The 25,906-nt window shown below is 44.7% G+C and overlaps 1 protein-coding gene across 5 annotated transcripts in view; it reads right to left on the bottom strand.

Annotated features, from left to right (window-relative positions):
• Nucleotides 1–25,906, bottom strand: part of NGEF (neuronal guanine nucleotide exchange factor) — a 113,182-nt gene that overhangs the window by 19,202 nt on the left and 68,074 nt on the right. For all 5 annotated transcript variants that reach the window (XM_037909114.2, XM_043522635.1, XM_043522636.1 and 2 more), the window contains 4 exons: nucleotides 13,182–13,456; nucleotides 3,284–3,444; nucleotides 2,905–3,057; nucleotides 599–728 (listed from right to left, as the gene is read on the bottom strand). In XM_037909114.2, coding sequence (XP_037765042.1) covers nucleotides 599–728; nucleotides 2,905–3,057; nucleotides 3,284–3,444; nucleotides 13,182–13,456 — 719 coding nt within the window. The remainder of the gene's footprint in view (nucleotides 1–598; nucleotides 729–2,904; nucleotides 3,058–3,283; nucleotides 3,445–13,181; nucleotides 13,457–25,906) is intronic.

Genomic DNA, 25,906 nt, shown 5'->3' with positions numbered 1-25,906 from the left:
AAGGGGACTGTTGCATCACTTTTATTTTGGGAAGAGTGTCCTTGGCTATTTAGTAATTTCAGGGCAGTTTCCTCTAGAAGAAAATACTGAGTTGAGTCTTAAGTGGCTTTTCTCCATTAATCCCTTCAGCTCTTGTCCTCCCACTTCCTGTGTCCCATAGACCTGACTCTGCACCAACCCTGATTATACATGAATCTGTCTATTCTGCACCATGACCATACATGTGCACGCTCCTCTGACTACATCACTCTGCCTTCCTGCCCTTTCATCCAGCAGGCCTATGCTTCCTCCTCTCCTGAACCAGCATTGCCCCTCCTCATGCCTGGCTCTGCATGGCACCACTTTCCTGAACTACTGCCACCTCATTTCCCTCCTCTCCCCTCCTATAATACCTGATGCCATGCTGCTTCTCCTAGTTTTAATACTGACTCTAGGTAAGACATGGGAAGGTGTGGGGGAGGGGTGGAAGAGAGAGAGTGTGTGTCTGAATCGGTGTACGTGAGAACATGAAAACGCTGACACTCCATGACAGCTAGCTAGGGAAGTCTTGGAGGGAGCATGGGGGACTGTCAGAAGACAGAGCAGAGAGGAGCTGTACCTGCACCAGTAGCTTGAGGCGAGTGATCCTCTGAAATGGCAAAATCAAAAAGGATGAGAAGGGCAGGCCTTTGCACTTGGGATCCATCTCCAACTGTGATATCACCTCCCGGAAAGCTGTCTTGTCTTGGCTGAGAATAGACAGACAGATTGAGACTGCTTTGCTCACTTCCTTGTGTATCAGACCTGTGTTTGTAATGGGCATGTCTGTGTGTGGTGCTGCTTTCCATACTACTCCCTTTCCCAGAGACAGCATCTGCTTGGCCCTCTCTTCAACAAAGGGGAAAATAAATTCACTGAACACTTCTAGGTGTATTTTGGTTTAAGTTTGGGTTTATTTATAGCATTAGGGGATGGAAAAATAGACAATGTACAAGTCACTGTAGTGGGTTCACATGTGTAGCACATATAGATTTAGCAGCAGATGCTGAGTGTGTAGGAGTGCGTGAATGGGGTGTGTGTCCAAGTAGATGAATCAGAGGCATAATTATACATTTTTACACAGTTGAATCATTGTGGCAAGGTAAAATCCACACAGTCATAGGAACAAGCCATGCCATAAAGAAACTCAAGCTTAGATAGTCTTAGCTGTTATTGACAGGATGAAAAATCTTATCAGGCATCTCATCTGGCACTGCAGCGAAGCAGTTTGTACTGCTGGAGTTCCACCTGGGGCATTGCCAGGGTTCTGCCATTTGAAGTTCACAGTGGTGGAAGTATTGCCAATATGAATACAGTGCTGCAGTCAGAAATCTCACAAGTCCCAACTGGTATAAACAAAACATTACTCTAAGAAAGTTCCCTCTAACTGATGTTTCCTGACACTTGCAAGAACTTGCTATGAGGAAGCTTATGCTACTGGAGTCCTAGCTGACAAAAACAGCACAGATGTCAGGATACTATTAATTTTGTTTGAAATCGGTCTTTAATGAATGTATTTGGAAATGCACAGTAGAAGTTTAACAAAAGTTAAACAAAAGAATTATTCATAAGGCAGGCAGGTATTCTTACGTTTGCATGACTGCTTGAATGATCAAATCCAAGATAGGCTATAATTGTGTGCCTGAGAGAGTGTAGGGAGAAACTACAACATACAGCAGCAGATAAGCACTGCAAAGTTTTCCTGCTTGCTTAAAGTTTGACTAAATCATCCCGTTTTTTAAACTGATCATTCTTTCCCAGACCCAAAAGACTCTGCACTTCAAACTCCTTCTCCAGGAACCACACCAGATCCAAACAGGCCCCTTTAATGATATCACATAATCCAGCCAATCTTCTATTTATCTTCTGGGCTCAGCCAGCTGCTCTCGTCAAATTGTTCATATTCTGAGACTTCTTTGTGTTACTGGTGCCCCACAAGGCACTGCTCACCTCTGTCCCAGGAAACACTGGGGTGCATGACATTTGAAAAGAGCAGTATACCAAATCAGCAGAGAGTTCCCTTGTAGCAGAGGATCTGGTAGGTCTATAGTGTGTTCTTTTGGGGTCTAAGAGAGGGAGCTGGAGAGCAGAGAAAGGAAAGGGGCAGTACTCTTCCATACTCATCTGAATCTAGCTAAAATGATTGTTGCTAAAATGTGGAAATGTACAGGGCAAAATCTGTACCTGGTTGGCTTGAAAAAAATCCAGGGCATTATTACTAAGGAGAAATGAATTCATTTGCTCAAAGACAAATTGCTAGGGTCTCCTTATTTTGATCTGGTAAAAGAAAATTCCCAGCTGGCTAACAGAAATTCGCTGGATTTGAATATACTGGAGAGAACACTTAGGACAAAATGCTCTGATGCAGGTGACCTACACATAGTGTAAGACCAGGGCAAGATGGGGAAAGTGGCTTTATAGTCTTCAAGAAGAGAATTTATCAACTATCCATAGGGCACATGCCTCTCTGAGAATCTCAAGACAGCTGAACTAGACTCAGGATCACAAAACTGAAATCATACAACTATCTTTATCTTCATAACTTTTGTCTCTACCTGCACTTCACACACATGCAGATTTTACAGCTTTTTGCTCTGTTGTATACACTATACATTCTTTGCACTTTGTAAATGACAACTCTGAATGTATTTGGGATGCTAGTTTTAAACCTTGTCATCTGATCCTTCAAATAAATTTAAACTATTTGTATGTTTTGTTTAAATAGATTCAGCTCCAGTTCAGGGAAAGGGTAGAACTTATGTTTTCCAAACCAGTTTACCAATCCCCTGCAAATGCCAAGTTAAAAATAAAACGCTGTCATCTTGAATACACAATTTGGTTGTTGGATTTTTTGCAAATAATTCAAGGTCAGATAATAGCACTCACAGAAGTTGCTTGTAAGCTCTCTCCTGGTAGGTCTGGTTGGAGACGTAGGTTACGTATACCGAGAAGTGATTAACTGTGTGCTGGTAGACAATGTCGCACACATCTGATATCACAATGTTTTCCTCCACCCGTTGCTCAAGGTCCAAGAGGAAACTAGATGAGAAACCCAGAATTCATATTAATCATGACCTGTAATTAAAGTCTCGGACCCAAACCATTTGGAGGGGAAACCAATTAGTACCACTGCAGACTCTTTAAAAGTGGTTAAGTCTTCACCCAGCCAGCTTCTCTATCCCTCCAGCACAGAAGTCATCTGAGCTAGTAGCAAGACACTGTTCCCAACTCAGCAGAGCCAAAAGGCTAATAGCAGTTGTCTTACCGTTCACTGACAGCCATGACATCCAGGACGTTGGAGAAGAGGATGTGAGCCTCGGATGGATGTAAGATCTTTTTCAGACGTTCATTCTCCATGAAGTGAGACACCAGCAGATTCAGACTCTTGTAGTATGAGGCTTCAGAAGTGACCAGTTCAAACATGGCCTTGAGGAAAATCCCAAAAAAGAAACACCAACAACATAATAATAGGTTGAGAGTTCATACCATTCATTGTGCACTCTACCTGTAAAAAGACACTCTGAAAGCTCATAGGATTGCTTAGTGATAATGAAAGCATTCATACTGCGTGCTACTGACACAGTCCTGTACGGTTAACCATCCATTCCTGAATCAGTCAGTTTGGCTCCAAAATGCAATGAAAGCTCAAACTGTACAACAGTAGCATCCCCTTATGTACTATATATGATTATGGCTAGGAAAGCGACCCTGAAATGGTATCTTGGTATGGCACACAACTTCTGCCTCTGCCTCTTCTTCTGAGTCCTGCATGATTAGTTTACTGACAAAACAAAGCTGTACTGCTGTGTGCACTGCATTGCAGAGCCAACCTACTGCACCATAGTTGTAGAAAAGCAATATAGCATCAAAAACAAATTACTCACCTGTAACTGGAGTTCCTTAAGAATATACAGATCCACACTCTTAGAATATGCCTGTGCGTACCATAGGAGCCTGCAATCCTCTAGACCAGTGGTTCTCAGACAGGGGTACGCATACCCTGGGGGTACACAGAGGTCTTCTAGGGCTACAATATTTATATTCCAATTGATTTATTTTATAATATGGTAAAAATTAGAAATTAAGCAATTTTTCAGTACTAATATGCTGTGACACTTGTATTTTTATGTCTAATTTTGTAAGCAAGGAGTTTTTAATGGAGGTGAAACTTGAGGTATGTAAGACAAAGCAGACTCCTGAAAGGGGTACAGTAGTGGTGAAAGGTTGAGAGCCACTGGACTAGAAAGCTTTGATTGTCTGGGGGGAGGGGGAGGGAAAGACCCTGCCTCAAGCCATGGAACACTCCATGCAAGACTATATAATGAGGCAGGGCTCTGGCACACTTTCAGTTCCTTCCACTTCCTCACAGTCTTACAAACTCTGAAGATGGGGGATGGGAAACTATACCGATGATCTACTTGATGAACTCAAGTTACGGGTCAATAACTTTTCTCTTTTTACTAGGTTCAATACAGATCCCCTCTTGGGAGACTGGCAAGCAATGAGGACCTCCAAGGAGGTGGTACTGAAGAAGGTATCTGCTAAACAATGACTGCAGAATTGCTCTTCAAATAAGGCCCCATGGGTCTAGAACCCAGTCCTGTAGAGCTACCAGGCAGCTGACAGCTCCAGGCCATCATCCAGCTGCCGCTGTAACCAATCTGCACTCCACTTCCCATGACCCACTGTGGACACAGACTCTGGGAAGCTTCGCCTCAAGGGTTTGACAAACAGCAGCCCCATGGCTCCTGATCGGCTCCCCACCCTATATAAACTCAATGTGCATTCCAGGAAGTATTCAGGCAACAGCCCAGATCTTCTGTAGATACCATGACCATTCCTGCTCCTTGCCCTTGAATTCCTGACTTGACCTCTGCTTGATTTGAACTTCTCCTCTTGACTTGAACCATGAAACCTCACTCGGACTCTGGCCCTTGGTATGGACCCTGGCCTGGACCCGATTACGAACTTCTCTGCTACTCTCAGCCCAATTACTACAGCTCACAACAGAGAACCAAGCTCTGTGCAGGCAGTCCACCCAGCTCCATGAGGAAAACATGGCCTTGCGGGCCAAGCTGGCACAGCACTCTGCAGACAACCAGATGCTACAAGAGCAGGTGGCCCAGCTGCAGGATGAAAACGCTGCACGATGGACATGCACTGTGGCTGTATCCGGACCCAGTCTCCCTCCCAGAACTTTTCAATGGGGACTGCAAAAATTCAGGGGGTTGTTTACCAATGCTGCTGCTGTTTCTGCTCCGCCCCCAGTCCTAAGCAAATGACCAAGTGAAAGTAGGACTCATTATTTGTCTCCTGACGTGAGATGCATTGGCTTGGGCCTCACCCCTACTCAAATGAGCGAGCCCAATGCTATCAAACTGGGATGCCTTCCTCCAAGAAATCTCCACCATATTTGACAATCCCCACCAGGCCCACTTGGCAGAGGTGGCCCTCTGCAAACTTCAGCAGGAGCAGGGTTTGGCCTCTTCCTGTCCCCCAATGGCCTCCAAATGAACCTCCAGAAAGTGAAGGCAGAACTAACCTGGGCGCCCTCCAAAAACTTCAAGGAGCTACAACGCTTCCAGGGGTTCACTAACTTTTATAGGTGCTTTATCTCTGGGGTTTCAGGCCAAACAGCTCCATTGACAGCACTTCTCTGCAAGGACACCACCTTCACCTGGTCTCCGGAGGCCCAACAAGCATTCAACCTGCTAAAGACAACCTCTGCCAGTGCCCCAATCCTGGTCCATCCCGACTCAGCACACCCTTTGTTGTTGCGACCGATGCCTCCAATGTGGCAATTAGGGCCACTCTCTCCCAAAGACATAGTCCCCAACAGCACCTCCACCCTTGAGCTTACTATTCATGGAAGCTAACTGTGGTCGAACAGAACTACGGAATTCTGGATAAAGAGCTTCTAGCCATCAAGTCAGCCTTTTGAAGAATGGCACCACTATCTGGAGGGTGCACCGTACCCAGTAAAGGAATACATAGATCATAAAATATTGGAGCAACTCTGCTGAGTAAGAGTGTTGAACCAGAGGCAGCTTCGCTGGGTTCTGTTCTTCACACACTTCAACTTCACCCTCACATACCACCCAGGAGCCCAGAACGAGACACCTGATGCCTTGTCCCAAAAAGGGGAGCATCTCACGAGCCAAGAGCCTCCCCACGTGAAGTCCCTATGCATTCGTAAGCCCCAGAACTTCCTGGATGCCACAATTCCCCAAGATCTCACGTCACTGATCTGCTCAGCTACAGGTAAGGAGCCTCAAGAAAATCTCTCCTGTTCAGCTGAAAAAGATTTTCTAGCCAATAGTTCTAATCTCTCCCACATAACTTTTTTGACTTTTCCTGAAAAAAACTGTCTCTAAAAGTCATGGAAGAGCGACCCAAGCTACTAATTGCAAAGACTTGACACCTGTGTGATTGTATCTGATTCTGTTGCAGCAGATGATCCAGATGGGGTGGCAGAAGCAAGGATTGGCTCTTTTACCAGATCCAGAAGATCCAAATACCAAACTGTCCGGCCCACTTCAGGCCTATCAGCAGAACTGAGTCAAAAAGTTACAGCACATTACTTTTCAGACGCCTGCTTGACCATTTTTGGGTTTACTGGCCTCTGAACCAATCCCCAGGAGCAGTAGACCAAGTAGGTTTGCAGATGGAAGGCTGCACATCCTCGCACAAGACAGATTTGCTTTCACAGCTCACAGGAACAGTTCTGGTAGTTGGGAGTATGTGTCCCTTTCACATACATCTTGACTTCATACCTGCAGTGCTCGCCATAAGCAGCTTTTCAGATGCTTTGTGTTGGGACTTAAGCGATGGTGAGCCTTACAATTAAGAGATTGGACTGAGACTCAGGAGATCTGGAATCTATTTGCAACTTCATTACACTTCTTTTGTGCTAATTCACTTGAGCAATTCACTTAACGTCTATGTGGCTTGTTTCCCCATCTGCAAACTAGGGAAAACACCACTACCTCTGAGGGGTGTTGCAACAATTAACTCATTGCTTATTAGGTGTTCAAATACTACAGGGATAGGGAACCCTTCAGATGTCTATTGTAGTTTAGTGCTGTAAGTTTACTCAGTCATGTACAAGAAGTGAGCTGTGCCAAACAAATAACTGGGACCCACAATAGAATTATTCAGGTTGAGGGCTGTGCCTTTGCTGGAGCTGTCAGAGAAAGGAGAACACCTTCTCTGAATGAGGCAAACCTCCATAAGGATTCATATGGGTATATGTTAGGAATTTCCCTCTGAGTCACTTCTTTGAAGTCAAACCTGTCTTCTGAATTCCTGAAACAACAAAATACCAATTCCACTGTTGTAAACCCCAAATCCAATTCTAGACCATGATGGAGCTGGGACCAGGAAAAGAGAAATGGCAGACGCAGCTTAGTGCATGATGTGGCTCCCTCCTCTCTTCTGGAAAGCACTGACCAGGCACCTAGTAGATCAGTGGTCTCAAACATCCATCCCATTTGATGTATGTATGTGGCCTTCATGGAATATTTGATAGCTCCAAAAATATATATTTTTTTTAAAGAAAAAAGATTCTATCCTCAGAGTTGCAAAGATAACCATAGAAAATTTAAAACCAAATGTACACTGATGCAGTGTTATCTTCCTGAGTCTGCAGACAGCCAGAAACAATGGCTTAGAAGTATGGACTACACTACGCTATCAATCTCATGGGATGTTAACTAATGATGACACTTTAAATGAGGCATTAACTATGTCATTGCTGATCATTTTAGCAAATGGGATGAGACAGGGAGTGAAAGTGAAGACCATGAGGAAGTTAGGAGTTGCTAAAGGGAAAGAAATGCAGAAGGAAAAAAGTAAGTAATCCTAAAGGTTAAGCTTATTTTCCCACTGCGTAAAGCCTAAATGAGACAATAAGGTATTTAACAAACAATAACTAGAAGATTAGTTAGTAAATAAATCACATTCTAGCCCTAATTTCTGAGCACATCTCTATCTGATATTGGTGAAAGTTATACTGTGGATTTAGAGTAGCTCTAAATTTATACCCATCAAACAGGCAATAAATAACAACCAAATTTGGTCACCTCCACCGAATAAGAGTGACTCCCCTGTAACAGATCGGGAAGAAGAAAGGTTAGCTCAGTATTTGAGCTATCCAGAGGACTACAATTTTGCTTTGTAGCAACATTTGAGGTTTTTAATTTTTTCGTTCCACACTGAAATAAAAACAAAACCTTTTGGAAGTGTTTACAAACATGGAATTGGGGTGGGGTGGGGGGGGGCGAGGGAGAGAGAGAGGGACTGACTCTCACACTCTTTAAGAGCAGAGTTTTTTATTCCAGATCACTCAGAAACAAGCAGAGCAGGGACTTGAAACTGGTCTCACAGTCCTAGGCTGGTGCCCTTTTCTGGAGGGACTCGCCACCAGCACAGGGGGCCCCCTGCCATAAACACCGACTCTGTGGGTGCTCCGGGGCTGGAGCACCCACCGGCAGCCAAGCTCCATGCCCCACCCCAGCTCACCTCACCTCCACCTCCTCCCCTGAGTGCGCCGTGTCCCCGCTTCTACTCCCAGGGCTTGCCGCCGCAAAACAGCTATTTTGCGATGTAACAAGCTGTGGGAGGGAGGGGGGAGGACCGGGAACGCGGCGCACTCAAGGGAGGAAGCAGGGAAGAGTTGGGGCCAGGGAGGGGCCGGAGTTGGGGCGGGGCCTTTGGGGCAGGGGCGGGGCAGGAGTGGAGTCAGGGCGGGGCCAGGGACATTGGGCGGGGGAGTCGAGCACCCCCCCACCAGCAGATGTCTGCGCCTATGCCCCCCGCCCGCAGTCACCACTCCTGCCCCACACAGGGCAAAGGGCAGCCCCATCCCCCACCCCCAGTGAGGCTACAGTGAAGGGCAGCAGCAGGGAAGAAGGGGCACATGTGATGGCAGGGGAGGCGAGGGAGCTTCCTGGACTTGAGGGGCCTTAGGAGCACATGCAGTGACAGTGGTGCAAGGTGAGTGTGCTGCCAGGGGGGAAATGGGGGCCCCTCCCCCAGAGCTTGCTGCTGCCGGTGGGGAGAGGGCTGGGGGGAGTCCTTTTCTCTGGCCCCAGCCCCGGGGCAGCCTGCCTGCACCCCAAACGCCTCATCCCCAGCCCCACCATACCTCTGAGCCCCTCCCTCATCCCCAGCCAAAGCCCTCATCCCCCTGCACCCTAACCCTCTGCCCCAGCCCTGAGCCCCCTCCTGCATCGTGAACCCCTCATCCCTGGGTCACCCCACAGCCCTCACCCCTGCACTCCAACCGTCTGCCTGAGCCACTCCCACACCCCAAGTCCCTTATCACTGGCCCCACCCCAGAGCTCTCACATTTTTCCATTATTTTTAAAAATATATATCGGCTTACAAGGCAGGTGCGTGTGTGGGGGGGTGGGACTTGGACCTGTTCTGAGCATCACTAAAAATCATACAACCCTGCCGCCCCTGGTACTACTAATACACTCAAGTAATTTAAATTTATGGTCACTTGTTCCAAGCCCTCCCCCATTACATTCATATTCTGTCACTTCCTCCAGGGCAGTTCACTGTGAGAACCTGAGTAATGTCTCTTCTGGCTTGTTCTTCTATTTTTTGCATCATTAAAATATCTTCCATAGAGTCGAGTTCAAGAATGCCCTTGATGATTCATGTTTTGCTGTGCTTAATGCTCAGCAGATGTCTGGATAATTAAAGCTACCCATGGGTGATTTAGTCATTTCTGATCATTATTCCAATAGCATGTTACTTTTTCTGATTGCCTCCTGACCCCTGTGGTCTACAACACATGTCCATCGCGATTTCTTTTGTTTTTCCCATTCCTGTGTTTCAGCCCATGTTATCTTATAGTCACACCTCCTGTTATTATTTTATATTTTCTGCTCTTGTATTCACTTCTGATCCTTCATCTCACCTCACCTTGTATTCACCTCATCCTTCTTTCCTCTTTATGTCTTGCCTATCCAGGGTCATAGCTGCATTAATATTCTAATCAGTAACTCACTCCTTCCGCCATATTTTGGTAGTGTGAACCAGGTCATAATTGGTTTCATGAAGTACTACTTCCTACTTTTCCTACCTATTAACCAAATTTCTTACATTCTGTATTTTTAAAAAGAGTGAATTCTATTGCTCCTTTTATTCGTCATTGCTAACTCCCATCATATCTTTTATTCAAGCCTTCTCTGCTGAAAGTGTTAGCTGGGTGAACAAAACGTCTTACCCTATCTGTCCTATTTTAAAACCTACCTAAATCAACCCTGCTAGCTTTGAATGAAGACAGCTGATACCCCATACGCTCAAACAAAAACCATTGTCTAGTCCTCACTCGCTGCAAAAGACATTCCAGTGTTATACGTAACGCTATGTTTTAGTCACGGATATTTTTAGTAAAAGTCATGGACAGGTCACTGGCAGTAAACAAAAATTCATGGCCCGTGACCTATCCATGACTTGTACTATATACCCCTGACTAAAACTTGGACCGGGGGGCCGCGGGTGCTCTGGGGGTGTGGGCTGGGGGAGGGGGCACCACAGGTGCTGGGGGGGGAGGGCAGCAGCGGTGTGCGGCCCAGGATCCCCACTGGTGCTGGGGGTGAGGGTTGGCAGGACTGGCAGGCTCCCTACTTGGCTCTGTGCAGGTTCCCGGAAGCAGCCAGCATGTCTCTGCAGCTCCTACGGGGAGGGAAGGCCAGGGGGGCTCTGCGCGCTGCCACTGCCATGACCACCGGCTCCACAGTTCCCATTGGCCGGGAAGAGCCCCTTTGCCCCTCTGCCTAGGAGCTGCAGGGACGTGCCGGCTGCTTCCAGGGATCCCCCAAGGTAAGCACTGCCCCACACCCCAGCCTTGAGCACCTTCCCACACCCAAACTACTGTTGCTGGGGGGGAGGAGGGGAGGGATGTGGTGGCCTGAGACTGCCTCAGCAGTAGCTGGTGCGGCTGGCCCAGGGGCTGCCTGAGCTCCATGACAGACATGCAGCCTTACTTATAAGATAGTTCTGAGGGAATTCTGCGTCACTGTGCACATGCAGAATCCATATCCTCCACAGATTTTTTTTTCTTCACAGAAAATACAGTGAGGTGCTACAGTTATGCCTTTCTCCCACCAGGGGCTGTGTGGCACCAGAACAGAGGGAGCCGGCTCACTGGCAGTATCAGTCAGCAGTGGATAGGGAGGAAGAGAGACTGCACTCTTCACAACACCCGGCCGTGAGGCCAGGTGAGGAGGCGGCACAGGATATGGTTGCGGGGGCAGACAGACAGAGCTGGGCTCATGGGACTGCTGGGGGATGTCACATAGACTGGGACTGAGAAGGGCTAGTGAGAGGGAATAGACTGTGGTGGGGGCTGAATGGGAGTAGGGGTGCAGGGCCACATTGGGATAGTGGGGTGGGGCTGCCAGGGACACATGCGGGGGGAGAGTGGTGAAGGAACACATGGGAATGGAGGGAAAGGGGGGGCAAGTGGGGGTGCAGGGACACAAGGGAACGGGGCAGATATGCCTGACTGAATGGGAGAGGCTGGGGTCAGCCAGCATCTGTATGGGGGAGGTTCCCCAACTCCTGAACAATCCCCCTACCCCCTAAAAAACCAGTTCCATACTTCTCCCACCCACACCCAACAACACTCCTGGTTCACTCGCAATTACTTCCAGCAATTACTTCCCTCTCCCTCAGATCCTCTGTTACCCCTGGCTCTCCAAAGCCTTTCCACTGCTTCTGAGGGGTGTGGAAAATACAGTTCTGTATAGTAGTTTAAATGAATTATTACTCAAAGCTCTGTATTAATATGCCTGGTAAGGAATCTATTTGTCAAAAAACATTTCCTGAATCTTTTTTATTGTCTGTATTGTTATGGACATACTAGTTGACAGGTATTTTGAAATAAATTACCAAAATAATTGAAAATGGCATGATTATATCGTGTTATTTTGACAAATAAAATACACAGAATTCTGCAGAATTTTAAAATATTGTGTGCAGAATTTTAAATTTTTTGGCGCAGAATTCCCCCAGGAGTAAGCGCTGCTGAAGGGGTGTCTGTACACCATCCTGGCTGAAGCATGAAGGAGTTAAATCCCTTCACTGACCTGAGAGGAAAAGCATCCCAGAGAGGCTGCCTGAGGTGCAAAGCCTTTAGACAGTAGCTTATAACAGTGGCCCCTTGGGCTGCTGAAAGGTGGTGCCAACTGCTGTGTCTCAGGAGCAGGGAAGCCATAATAAACGTTTTCACTCATGTGTGCATCACTGCGACAGCCCTGAGTGTACAGTCAACAACCCACTCAACACATTATTTGACACAGCCGTATAAATTAACAGTACAAAAACAATGTCCAGAGATAGCATAGTCTGTGCAGTTAAAGTGCTCGTGCATCCTTATTGACCCAGTTTTGCGTACTGCAAATGTCATTCTGTTTTAAAGTAAGGACAGAATCAAAGAATCAACACTGCGAAATAAGGAAACTCCACTGGGACTGGTGACCAACCATTTAATTCCTTTTATTCCAATTCATTTTTAATTATATTAAACAAAGTAATTCTTCCTAGGAATGATAGAAAGTATGATTCCTGCCTCTGACAACAGAAGAGGATCATCTGGCATGGAGGGAGGCCAAAGAGGGTACTATTATTAGTACTTCATTACTCCTTTACCTCCTTGTAAATCAGTAGTAGTAGTAATGAGAAGCTATGTTCTCGATTGTTGCTATTGAAGTTGCTAGCAGCAAGATTCTCTTCTGGTGATTAGGGTAGGGTACAGGCAGGCCTTAAATTCTCAGAGATTATTTCCAGGAGTCTCCCATAACCCTAAGCCATGTTCGGGGCTCTGGGCTTCAGCTGAGGGGTGGGGGGTCTCAGAGGCTTCAGCCCCACAGGGGTCAGGGGGCGCCAGGGCTTCTGCCTCCACAAGAGGTGCCGGGACTCTGGCTGAATTTAAGCCCTGGGTACAGGACTTCCTCATGCTCTTTGGAAAGTGAAGTTCATTAGCATTACATATGGGGGTATTTAATAGACCACAATTTGTCACTGGCTGTGGTGGAACTTCCTTATTTTTGAATGTTGATATTTTGACTTAAGTGACTCTAGTCACACTGACTTTAAGGAAAAATCCAACAGATAAACTCTTTATTCCCTCTCATGCCTTCCATTACCTCCTGCAGTTTGATCTCATCTGGCTGAAGGATATTCAGGACACCGCTGCTCCTGATCTCTGGAAGATCCTGCCACAAGTTAAACCTGGAGGTGGAGTTCCTGAGCAAGCTGATTTGGGGAGGAGTCCTGCTTTCTGCAGTATTTGTGGGTTCTGCCTCTAATGGCGTCTCCTCACTGGCTGAGCACTCCTCGGGGTCTGTCTGTGCATCTTGCAGTCGTCTGGTTTCAATCTCCCGAAGTGTAGATTTATCTCGATATTCCTGATACAAGAGCCCTAGAAGCCAACATGATGGTTAGAGAGCTATTATTGAACAATATAGGGAAAAGAATATGGATTTATTTTGGCGTGAATATTTTACTTTAGTTCATCGAAGCAAAGAGGTAGAAAGCATCCATTCCAGAGTGAAAGAAAAAGCCAAATGTTGATTTCCCAGCCTCAACCAAAAGCGGAAAGAATAAAATTACAAAACTGTGGAAGTACATGCAGAATCCGATGAATCCATTATCAGTTTCTATATGTGAAAATGGAACTGTCTCATTTCTCAGTGGGGTCTTTAGAAAGGTCTGTAAGAAATGGCTCTTCCCTTATCTTTGTATGATGCTACTATACTATTAAGGATCTACATATCTGCTAGGGAGATGGCATTATATAAATCTGTTTTACTTTAATCCCTGTTAAAGTCAAGGGAGCATCTTCCATTGACTTCAATGGGGATAGGATCAGGTCCTTAGAGAGGAAGGGTAATCAGGTCATTAAAGTACTAGATCTGGGGTAGGCAACCTATGGCATGCGTGCCAAAGGCAGTACGTGAGCTGATTTTCAGTGGCACTCACACTGCTGGGGTCCTGGCCACCGGTCCTGGGGGCTCTGCATTTTAATTTAATTTTAAATGAAGCTTCTTAAACATTTTAAAAACCTTATTTACTTTACATACAACAATAGTTTAGTTATATATTAAAGACTTATAGAAAGAGACCTTCTAAAAAAGTTAAAATGTATTGCTGGCACATGAAACCTTAAATTAGAGTGAATAAATGAAGACTCGGCACACTACTTCTGAAAGGTTGCCGACCCAGATAGACCAGGGCTCAGGAGACCTGGGTTCTGTTCCTGGCTTTGCCGCTAACTTCCTGGGTGAATTTGAGCATATCACTTAATCTCTCTGCACCTCTGTTCTCTGTAATACTTCAAAGAGATGTAAGAGGATAAATTATTTAATGTTCATGAGATGCTTGAATATGACAGTGACAAGTGTCAGCCATAGAAAAATAGATAAAACTTTAAGGGAAAACTGCAACCATTTTGTTCAGTCCAGCAGTCTTAAAGGGCACCTCGCTATATTTAAACTACTAAATGATTGACAACAATATGTAATTACAATTAATATTTCTGCTCTTACAGCTAGGGAAAACTCTTCAGATGACAGTGGTAGACTTATTCATTTAATTCAATGAATCTGGTAATCTGCTCTTTCATCCTCAATGTTATGTTTAAATACAGAAAAGTGGGTTGGGGTTTAGTGTTAGGAACAGAGAACTGGGAGTCAGGGTTCCTGAGTTTTATTCTTAGCTCTACCAACCACTGGATTTTGCTCTATGACAAGTTATGAGATTTCTAGTGCCAGGTGGAATATCTATCAGAACAGGAAGCTCTTAATGGGGGAAACCAAAATAAATATCCCCCAACTGAATGAAATGAAATAAAATCAGTTATATTTAAAACTGTTCAAAGCCCTAAATAATATCTAAACGTATTGGTCTTGTCATTTATATATTTTGAGAGCATTCACTCTTAAGTTCCCATTGATTTTCCCAAAATTCCTTCAGAATCTGGGGCAGAGGGAGTTCCACTGAATTAGGCAAAACTTCCTTCTGATTTTCAGGGTCCTACCCCTAACAAAAGAAAACTACAAAACAATCTTGTACTTTGGAAGTTTTAAGATCTAGTATTTCTCATAAGGCTGCTGTTAGTTGTCCCATGTTGCCCTTTCCAGTCATCCGGTGGAACCAGAAAACCAATTCCTTGGATCTAGAATATGAATTACTAGATTTGACAACACAGGAGTGCCAATTAGTCTTCCGTTAGTCATTCACTCCATTTATTTAATATAAATTGCATTCTTTTAATTTATCTCCCTTGGTTTGGTTTATACTTGAATAGGACATCTGCTAGGAGAGCAATACAGCAGTGCACAGACAATCCAGGAGTTTATGGAGAGTGTTGGGGACAACTTCCTAGTGCAGCTACTGAAGGAACCAAACAGGGTTCCGTTCTCCTCTTGACCGGCAGCTTACAAAAAGGGAAGAATTACTAGAGGAAGCAGAAGTGGGTGGCAACCTGGGCAGCAGTGACCATGAGATGGTTGAGTTCAGGATCCTCACAAAAGGAAGAAAGGAGAGTAGCAAAATACGGACCCTGTACTTCAGAAAAGCAGACTTTGACTCCCTTAGGGAACTGATGGACAGGATCCCCTGGGAGGCTAATATGAGGGGGAAAGGAGTCCAGGAAAGTTGGCTGTATTTTAAAGAAATCTTATTGAAGGTGCAGGAACAAACCATCCCGATGTGCAGAAAGAATAGCAAATATGGCAGGCGACCAGCTTGGCTTAACAGTGAAATCTTCGGTGCGCTTAAACACAAAAAGGAAGCTTACAAGAAGTGGAAACTTGGTCAGATGACTAGGGAGGAGTATAAAAATATTGCTTGGGCATGCAAGGCTGTAATCAGGAAGGCCAAAACGCAACTGGAGTTGCAGCTAGCAAGGGATGACGGGTAACAAGAAAAAGAAGGGTTTCTACAGGTATGTTAGCAACAAGAAAAAGGTCAGGGAAAGTGTGGGACCCTTAATGAATGGGGGAGGCAACCTAGTGACAGACGATGTGGAAAAAGCTGAAGTACTCAATGCTTTTTTTGCTTGGGTCTTCACAGACAAGGTCAGCTCCCACACTGCTATCCTGGACAATACAGTATGGGGAGGTGGTGAGCAGCCCTCAGGTGGTGAAAGAACAGTTAACGACTATTTAGAAAAGCTGGACATACACAAGTTCATGGGTCCAGATCTAATGCATCCGAGGGTACTGACGGAATTGGCTGATGTGATTGCAGAGCCATTGGCCATTATCTCTGAAAACACATGGCAATTGGGGGAGGTCCCGGATGATTGGAAAAAGACAAATATATTGCCCATCTTTTTAAGAGGGAAGAAGGAGAACCTGGGGAACTATAGACCGGTCAGCCACACCTCAGTCCCTGGAAAAATTGTGGAACAGGTCCTCAAGGAAACCATTTTGAAGCACTTGGAGGAGAGGAAGGTGATCAGCAAAAGTCAACATGGATTCACCAAGAGCAAGTCATGCCTGACCAAGTCATGCTGATTGCCTTCTATGATGAGATAACTGGCTCTGTGAATATGGGGAAAGCGGTGGACGTGATATATCTTGACTTTAGCAAAGCTTTTGATACGGTCTCCCACAGCATTCTTACCAGCAAGTTTAAAAAGTATGGACTGGTTTAATGGACTATAAGGTGGATAGAAAGCTAGCTAGATTGTTGGGCTCAACTGGTAGTGATCAGCGGCTTGATGTCTAGTTGGCAGCCGGTATCAAGTGCAGTGCCCCAGGGTTCGGTCCTGGGGCCAGTTTTGTTCAAAGTCTTTATTAATGATCTGGACGATGGGATAGACCGCACCCTCAGCAAGTTCGCGGATGACACTGAGCTGGGGGGAGAGGTAGATACACTGGAGGGTAGGGATAGGGTCCAGAGTGATCTAGACAAATTGGAAGATTGGGCCAAAAGAAATCTGATGAGGTTCAGCAAGGACAAGTGCAGAGTTCTGCACTTAGGAAGGAAGAATCCCATGCACCGCTACAGGCTGGGGACCGACTGGCAAAGCAGCAGTTCTGCAGAAAAGGACCTGGGGATTACAGTGGACAAGAAGCTGGATATGAGTCAGCAGTGTGCCCTTGTTGCCAAGAAGGCTAACAGCATATCGGGCTGCATTAGTAGGAGCATTGCCAGCAGATCGAGGGAAGTGATTATTCCCTATTCTCTATTCGGCACTGGTGAGGCCACATCTGGAGTACTGCATCCAGTTTTGGGCCCCCCATTACAGAAACGATGTGGACAAATTGGAGAGAGTCCAGCGGAGGGCAACAAAAATGATCAGGGGGCTGGGGCACATGACTTACGAGGACAGGCTGAGGGAACTGGGCCTGTTTAGTCTGCAGAAGAGAAGAGTGAGGGGGGATTTGATAGCAGCCTTCAACTACCTGAAGGGGGGTTCCAAAGAGGATGGAGCTTGGCTGTTCTCAGTGGTGGAAAATGACAGAACAAGGAGAAATGATCTCAAGTTGCAGGGGGGGAGGTCTAGGTTGAATATTTGGAAACACTATTTCACTAGGCGGGTGGTGAAGCACTGGAATGGGTTACCTAGGGAAGTGGTGGAATCTCCATCCTTAGAGGTTTTTAAGGCCCGGCTTGACAAAGCCCTGGCTGAGATGATTTAGTTGGGGTTGGTCCTGCTTTGAGCAGGGGGTTGGACTAGATGACCTCCTGAGGTCCCTTCCAACCCTAATCTTCTATGATTCTAAGTGTTGTGATTGTTAAATGAACAACGATGCTGGTGTCAGCCATTGCATAAATACTTTATTTTGCTTTACTCAATAAGGGTTAAAATCTATCTGGCAAAATGTATAAATGATATTGTATCTCATAAATAGTTTTCATATATAACAATGTGAGAGACAGGTCAGGAGTTTGTGTACCAGGTATTTCAATTTTTTTTGAAACTCAGTACCAATTAATGTTGAACCTATATTTCTAGACAGAGTTATGATGGGAAAACGTGTACATAAGAAACACATACACTCACAGAATGTGGTAATTCTTGTAAACTGTTCTTTCTGGAAAGATATTCAAAACTGGATTAAAATAGCAATAGGATTAGCTGTACCTTGGAAACCATACACATTTCTGTTAGCTTCCTACACTATAAATGAAGAAAAGAGACTTTCCTTGAAGTTTATCACGATGCTACTTACATAATCCCTCATAGTCTACTATGCTTATATGGTTTCATACATGTTATCTGTTAATCGTCAATAGTGTGCTCAGCCCTGTACATAACACAGGGCATGAATTGGGATGTACAGAACATTTAAAGCTTGTGAAGGGAACCCTCCTGAATCAGCATTGAGACTCCTCATGTACTTAAACTTAAGCACGTGCTTAAATGCTCTGCTGCAATGGGGCACAGAGTGTTCACTGGTTTAGAGGATCAAGCCTTAGGAGAGCAGGGAAGGCTGGGAAATGCAGTCCCCGGGGCATGCTGGGGAATAAGGGGACTATATAAAAAAAGACTACCTGTTCCACAGTAGAGGAGACATGTGGAAGGAAGGAAGTTGCGCTGATGGGTCTTATCCTGAAAATTATAGGCAAATAACCCCACTTTGTTTTGTGGAATTATGGTTTATTCTCTTTGTAAACATTTAGAGGCAGATCCCTTTAATAAGGATCTGTTGGGCAGATTCTTTCCTTCTGTTTTTGGAGAACATGAAATAAAATTCTAGTCAATGAAATTCTTGTTTTGTTAATATGTTCCCTACCTGATCCACCTTTCCTTTGATCTGCCAAAGATGGAAGACAACATCCCTTTCCCAAGGAGCCTTCAGCCCAAAAGTGTCAGCTTAGGTAGGGTTGGAGAGAGAAACACATTTTAAAGAAGGATTTGAAGGTAGAGGGAAGCCTACCTAGTGGGTGTTCCAGACATAGAGAAAGTATGAAAGCATGAAGATGATAGTGGGAGAAGGACAGAAAGGAGGATGAGTAGGAAGACCTTTGGGCAGAGCAAAGACAGCAAAAAGCCAAATACTAAAATATGAAAACAGAGATATAGGTAGTGACGAATTTGGGAAGGGTGTTGGTGATAAGGATGGGAAGCATGAATTCGATATGGAAGGTGAGGGGAGTTAATGTGACTAGAGCAGCATGTGAAAATGATTTTATCTGCAATATTTTGGGACAGACTGAAGGGAATCAAAGTGAGAATCAGGAAACTTAAGCAGGAGGCTATGGTGGTTAAATCAGGATATGATCGTGGCCTGGAGAGGCATTTTAGACCTCCTGAAAGGTAGGAATTGATTTTTTTAAGATGTTGAAGAGAGAGAAACTATGATCTGGGATTGGCCTGAATATGGGGACAGAGGAGGAGTCAAAGATTACACTGAAGATACGTGTACCTCTTGTTACAAAAGTTTTATTGGGCAATGGCTGTCTAGGTATTAGCTGGTTTTAACAATGCAAATCTTAGAGTATGGAAGTATGGAATTGTTGTCACATTGATTTAAATGGCTAAAGTAGTGGTTTGCATCGTATACTATTCATAGGTTTTATATATTCCCATTTTGAACCTCTCTCTGCTATTATTTTACTTCATTTTGTCTATTTGTATTAAAAACTGAAAATTGTATGTGATCATGGAATTAGACTGTATCATAATGCATACACACAAGGGGGATGAATTAAGGGTGCATGGACAACCTTCATCCTGGGATTTCTAACTTATGAGTGTTTGATTTTGCAATCTGAACTTACTTAACACAGGTTTTTAATATTTTGTATGTAACAGTATATATAGTCTAGTGTTTCCTGAAGGCATTTGGAATGAATTCTGGTTCACTGCAACCACCTGGAATAGGTTCCAAGTTTCACTTGCAGAGGTCTGCTTGGCCCTAATTTTAAAACCTGCCCTGGACCCAAGGCAGAGCTGAGCACAGACAATCTGAACCTGACCTGAGAGTGTTGAGTTGTTTTCAGAACCAGCCTGACCCAAACCCAACACTTCCTCCCGAACCTGTGTCAGCGCCACCACCTTGTCCTTGGGGCTTGGCCTGGGGGAGCTTCCTGCTCACCACTCCCCATGCTTGCTATCCATCTGCAGCCGCCTCCTGCCTGGTGGGTCGGCCTGGTGATAGCTACATGTCCCACTACTGCCAGCCTCCACAGCTTCACTGAGCTGTGTGTGCTGCCAAGTAAGAGGCACTGTAATCGAATGTTAAACCGTATTGTACTGCTCAGCTACTAGATGGCGCAGTGTGTAACATACCCTATTTTAACAAACCTCAGCCATACCTGGCAGAACATTAAGACACTTATGATTAGAGCCCTGAGTGGATACAGAAACGTGTATCCGCATCTGATCTGCGATCCGCAAAAATTGTCTGAAGGTATCTGCATCCACGGATACGGATATCTGTAGATATCCACGGATTTGCAGGGCTCTAAACAGCACTGTGCAGCAGTGACCAGTGGCGCCGGAACGGAGGGTGGGGAAACGGGGAGCCTCGTCCATCCACTTTTCACAGGGACAGACCCCTCCCCCTTACCCTCTTCTTCCTTCCCAAGCCCCCACCCCCTCTCCTCCCCGGCCAGGCCAGCATGGAGCCTAGCCGGGGAGCCCAGACAGCTCTGGGGAACCACAGCAGACCCTCCACCTGCCCGTGGTGCATGGCGGGGGGGAGGGGGCTGAGAGCAGCCCTCAGCCATGCCCCTGCCTGGCTGAGGGAAGGTGGAGGTTCAGCAACTTTGCACCAGCTCCCTACAGCTGCCCGTGTGGCTCTCAGGCAGGGCGGGGCATGTGCCTCAGAGCCTCAACCCGGCCACGGTAAGAGCCGCGTGGGCAGCTGTGAGGAACCACGGTGCAGTCCCTCTGCCTGTCCTGGGTGGGAGGTCTGGGGGGCAGGGACACGAACCGGGGGCTTCTTGGGCCCCCCGCCCAGGGCAGGTCCACCACAGGTCCCCACAGCTGCCCTCTCAGCTCTTATCATGGCTAGGCTGTGGCTCCGAGGCACCCCCAGCCCCAGCTGGAGCCTGGTCAAGGAGAGACGCGTTGGCAGCTGTCGGGAGCCTAGGTCCCTCCACCTGCTCTGGTGAGTCTGTGCTACAGCTCCAGAGCCCTGCGCAGATACAAAATTTGTATCTGCATCTGAGCTGCTATCCACAAAAATGGTCCATGGATATAAAGCAGATACCTCAGGATTTGCAGGGCTCTACTTATGATGAACACATCTGGTGTGTATAAGCAAGCTCTATGACCAGTCCATATCGGGTACAGAAGAATGTGACATGTTGACAGGAGTAAACTAAGAATAGAGACAGAAGGAACAGCAATAAAGGACGCAGGATCTCATCGCCATGCCATTCTTCAGTGCCCCAGAGAATTTCAACTTTGAAAAACCTTCACAACGAACAGACTGGAAGCAGTGTTTTGCAAGATTTCAAATTGCAAACAAACTCCTCAAAGAAACTGAAGATGTATAGGTATCTTTTTAAATTTATGCTATGGTTTGCTCACTTCCCCATATCTTTAAATCTTTTGACTTTACTGAAGACAGTCACAAATGATTATGAAAGGATTCTGGCTATATTTGATGCATACTTTATATCCTAGAAAAATGTGGTTTATGAAAGGGGATGTTTTCACCAGAGAATTCAAGAACCAAGGGAAAATGCAGATGTTGGCTGAAAACTGTAATTTTGGAAATGAAAAACATGAATTACCAAATACAGGCTGGTTATTGGGTTAACAGATAAAAATCTTTCACAGCAGCTACAACTCAAGAGAGATTTAACCCTAAGCACAGCTATACAGATGGCAAAGCAGTCAAAATTAGTCAAACAGTACAAAAGACAGGAGCAAATTGAAAAATCTGAAACTAGCTTAGAAACTATAAACAGACATTTGAGTGTTAAGTTATTATCATAAAACCCCTGAGGCAAGGAGAGAGAACTCTGAGGCTAAGAGGGACAAATTCCAGCCTACACACACAAGGTGTGGAAAAAGTCATATACCAAGAGATGATGCATGTCCAGCTAGAGGTACACCATGTAATAAATGCATGAAATGTGCAAATTTTGCATGTGTTTGCTGCACCAAAGCAGTCAGGGAGTTGACTCATATTCCAGAGAATCAAGAGCCATTTTTTCCAGGCTCTATTTCTTGTATTCACATAGAGCCTGCCTGGAGAGTGAAATTGAATATTCATAGCAAGACAATTCACTTAGGAGTTGACTTCACCAGTCATCTCAGAAGGGACTCACAATCACCTTTAACCCCTTCCAGAGCTGAAGTCACCTGACATGCGTCTGGGTAGCCATGGAGGTATTCTTAATTGCATGAACCAGTTCATCACAGAAATAGTTTACAAAGACAAAAGCTTTGCATTCAAGTGGATGTGATCAAAGGACCACAGACCAACACCTTTCTCAGCCACAGTGTGGCAGCCATGATGGGTTTAATGAGAAAGGTAGATGAACTCAATGGAATATTTGGTGATATTGAGCTTTTGAAAGGAGATCCAAATAAATTTGAGACAACGCTGAACCATATAGTGTACATATCCCTTGCAGGATTCTCATCCATTACTTCATAAAGTGGAAAACGAGTTAGAGAGAATGGCATAATTAAGAAAAGTGCTGAGCCAACAGCATGGTGTGCCACAATGGTACCAGTAATAAAGAAAAATGGAAAAATATGAATGTGTGGATCTTAAAGGACTTAATGAAGCAGTCCCAACATTGCATGACTTCCTCCCAAAAGTGAAAGGAGGTACAGTATTCTCAAAAAGAAAAGGAGTACTTGTGGCACCTTAGAGACTAACCAATTTATTTGCTCAAATAAATTGGTTAGTCTCTAAGGTGCCACAAGTACTCCTTTTCTTTTTGCGAATAAAGACTAACACGGCTGTTACTCTGAAAGTATTCTCAAAGCAGATTCTGCCAAATTAGCCAAAGAAAGTGCTAAACTGACTACATTTATCACATCCTTTGGGAGATTTTGTTTTCAAAGATTATCTTTTGGAATTACCAGTGCACCTGAAATTTTCCAAAGAAAGATGGCAGAACTGTTAACGAACACAAATGGAGTTGTAGGTTTCATGGATGATATTCCGATATATGGATCTTCAATGGAAGAATACTGTACAACAAAACCCTCAATGAAGTCCTAAACCTAAGAGTTAGTCTAGACTGAAGATAAACAAGGAAAAGTGCATTTTCTGCATGCCCCAAATAAAGTTTCTGGGACAGACAAACAAAAATGGAATCAATCCTAGCCCTGAGAAAGTGAAAGCAATTCAAGAATTGAATGCACCAATGAATGTACCAGAACTGAGATGTACACCAAGGATGATAAATTATCTTGGTCAATACCTACCAGACCTTTCTACAGTGACAAAACCACTGAATAAATTGTTAAAGTCCAACACATCTTGCCTGTGGGGGCCAAATCAAAAAACTGTCTTCAAAAAGGTTAAAAATTATCTCAACAGCTCCAGTTCTCAATTACTATGACATCCACAAACCCACAGTGATAACAGATCATAAACCACTTGTAACCCGCATCAATGGAAAAGACCCTGATCAAGCACCTCTGAGATGCCAATGTCTATTGCTGAGATTAATGTAATTTAACTCAATTGCTAGATATATTCCTGGGAAAAATCTGGTAGCAGCAGACGTTCTGTCACGGAGCCCAGCATCGCACTTCACTACTTGAGAGTTTGAAGATGACGTAAAGGCATATGTGGATATTGTGGACACATTCAAACCAGTGTGAGAAAAGAGACTATTCCTGCTACAGAAAGCAACCTCAACAGACATGCAACTTCAGGAAGTTTCTAAGTTACATTGGGGCAGCTGGACCAAGTATCTAAAGGATACTAAGGAAGTGACAAAAGACTTCAGCAAGTCAAATGGACTCATGATTAAAGGCAACTTCATCGTCATTCCTAACGAAATGAGAGGAGACATCCTAAACCTCATCCATGAAGAACATCAAGAATTAACTGAATGCCATGAACAGGCTAACAAATCAGTGTGGTGGCCAGGCATCAGCACAGACGTAAAGAATAAAGTATCTGCATGTGAACTCTGTAGAACTAACAGACAAACAAAACACAAAGAACCTTGAATATCAACACCTCTACCAGACAGACCTTGGAAGAGACTAGCTGCAGATTTATTCAAAGTCAGAGGACATCATTACCTAGTCATCATGGCCTGTGTTTTCAGGTATACAAAAATAATGAACTTCAAAGACAGTTTGACCGTGTAAATACTGTAAATGGTAAGAATGTAGAACAGGAGTCGGCAACCTTTCAGAAGTGGTGTGCCGAGTCTTCATTTATTAACTCTAATTTAAGGTTTCGCGTGCCAGAATACATTTTAATATTTTTAGAAGGCCTCTTTCTATAAGTCTTTCTATAAGTCTTTAATATATAACTAAACTATTGTTGTATGTAAAGTAAATAAGGTTTTAAAAATGTTTAAGAAGCTTCATGTAAAATTAAATTAAAATGCAGAGCCCCCCGGACTGGTGGCCAGGACCTGGACAGTGTGAGTGCCACTGAAAATCAGCTCACGTGCCGGAGAAGATGTAATGGAATGCTAAACTGTTCAGCCACTAGGTGGCACGGTCTATAAAAACCTGATTTTAAACGAACCTCAGGCATATCTGGCAGAACATTAAATGCTCTTATGATGAACACAGCTGGTGTGTATAAGCAAGCTCTATAACCAATCCATATCTGGTACAGAACAACATGACAGATACTGAGACTCCTCAGCACATTCACTCACAGCACATACAGAGCACAGTGAGGCAGGAAGAGGGATAAGAGACAACATGACCCAAGACGAAATGGTTGGGTTGTTTTCAGACTCAACCTGAACCCAACACTCGTAGTCAGGTCCTGTTGGGTTAAGTTGCAAGGATCTACAACAGCAGATTCTTCTCGGAGATTCAGCTCATAATATGTCTCTCCACTGGTTACTGTTTCCTTTCCCCCTTTACCACAATGTGTTGTCAGTTTAATTTATGTTATCCAATTTAGACTGTAGACTCCCATGGGCAAGGACCTCGTCCTCTTCTATGCCTATACAAGAAAAAGCCCACTAATGGGGATATAGGAATAATTAACCTACTGCAGCTGACCCTTGTGCAGTCTGTGACTGATGGCAATCTTTCTCCTAAAGAGTACAACATGGGTGGACGCAAGTACATCTTACACACATCAGTTTGCAGATTTTTAGCTTCCTGGGAGCAGCATTTCTTGTAGCAGGGTAAGAAGGATGGTCCAGTGCCTAAGGCTGTGGACTGGAACTTGGGAAGTCCCACTGGATTCTTGGCTCAGCCAGAGACTCCCTGTAGTACCTTGCACAAATCACTTAATCTACCCTGTGCCTCAGTTCCCCATCTGTAAAAATGTAATACTCTTCCTCACAGAGGTGTTGTGAAAATAAAATCCATTAATGATTTGAGATGCTCAGACACTAAAATGATGAGGGCCATATAAGTAACTAGATTGATATTTGGCAATTAGGTTGTTTTGGTGTCTAGGGCTGTTTTTACATCTTTATCAAGCCTTTCATTAACACATTGCCACTAAATTAAGACTATAATAACACATCTGCCTTGGGAGATTAGTAGAAATGCAGCAGGAAGGAGACAACAGATCAGGCAGCGTGTATATAAATTTAAAACTGTTCACTACATCCCCGAACTATGCCCAAAATTCTGCTGTTTTGGCTGACAAATATTGTCTGACTTCTTCTAGCATCTAACTTACTCAAGCTTTCTCAATGTCTTCCATTTCTTCCTTGGTCCAAGCTTCCCATAGCATCCTCCAAGGTTCAGCCTCTCCTCATCAATAACCCTACACCTAAATGC

The sequence above is a fragment of the Chelonia mydas genome, chromosome 9, assembly GCF_015237465.2.
Source record: "Chelonia mydas isolate rCheMyd1 chromosome 9, rCheMyd1.pri.v2, whole genome shotgun sequence".
Classification (NCBI taxonomy): Eukaryota; Metazoa; Chordata; order Testudines; family Cheloniidae; genus Chelonia; species Chelonia mydas.
The sequence above is the reverse complement of the archived record's forward strand: the minus strand, read 5'-3'. Positions and strand labels throughout refer to the sequence as shown.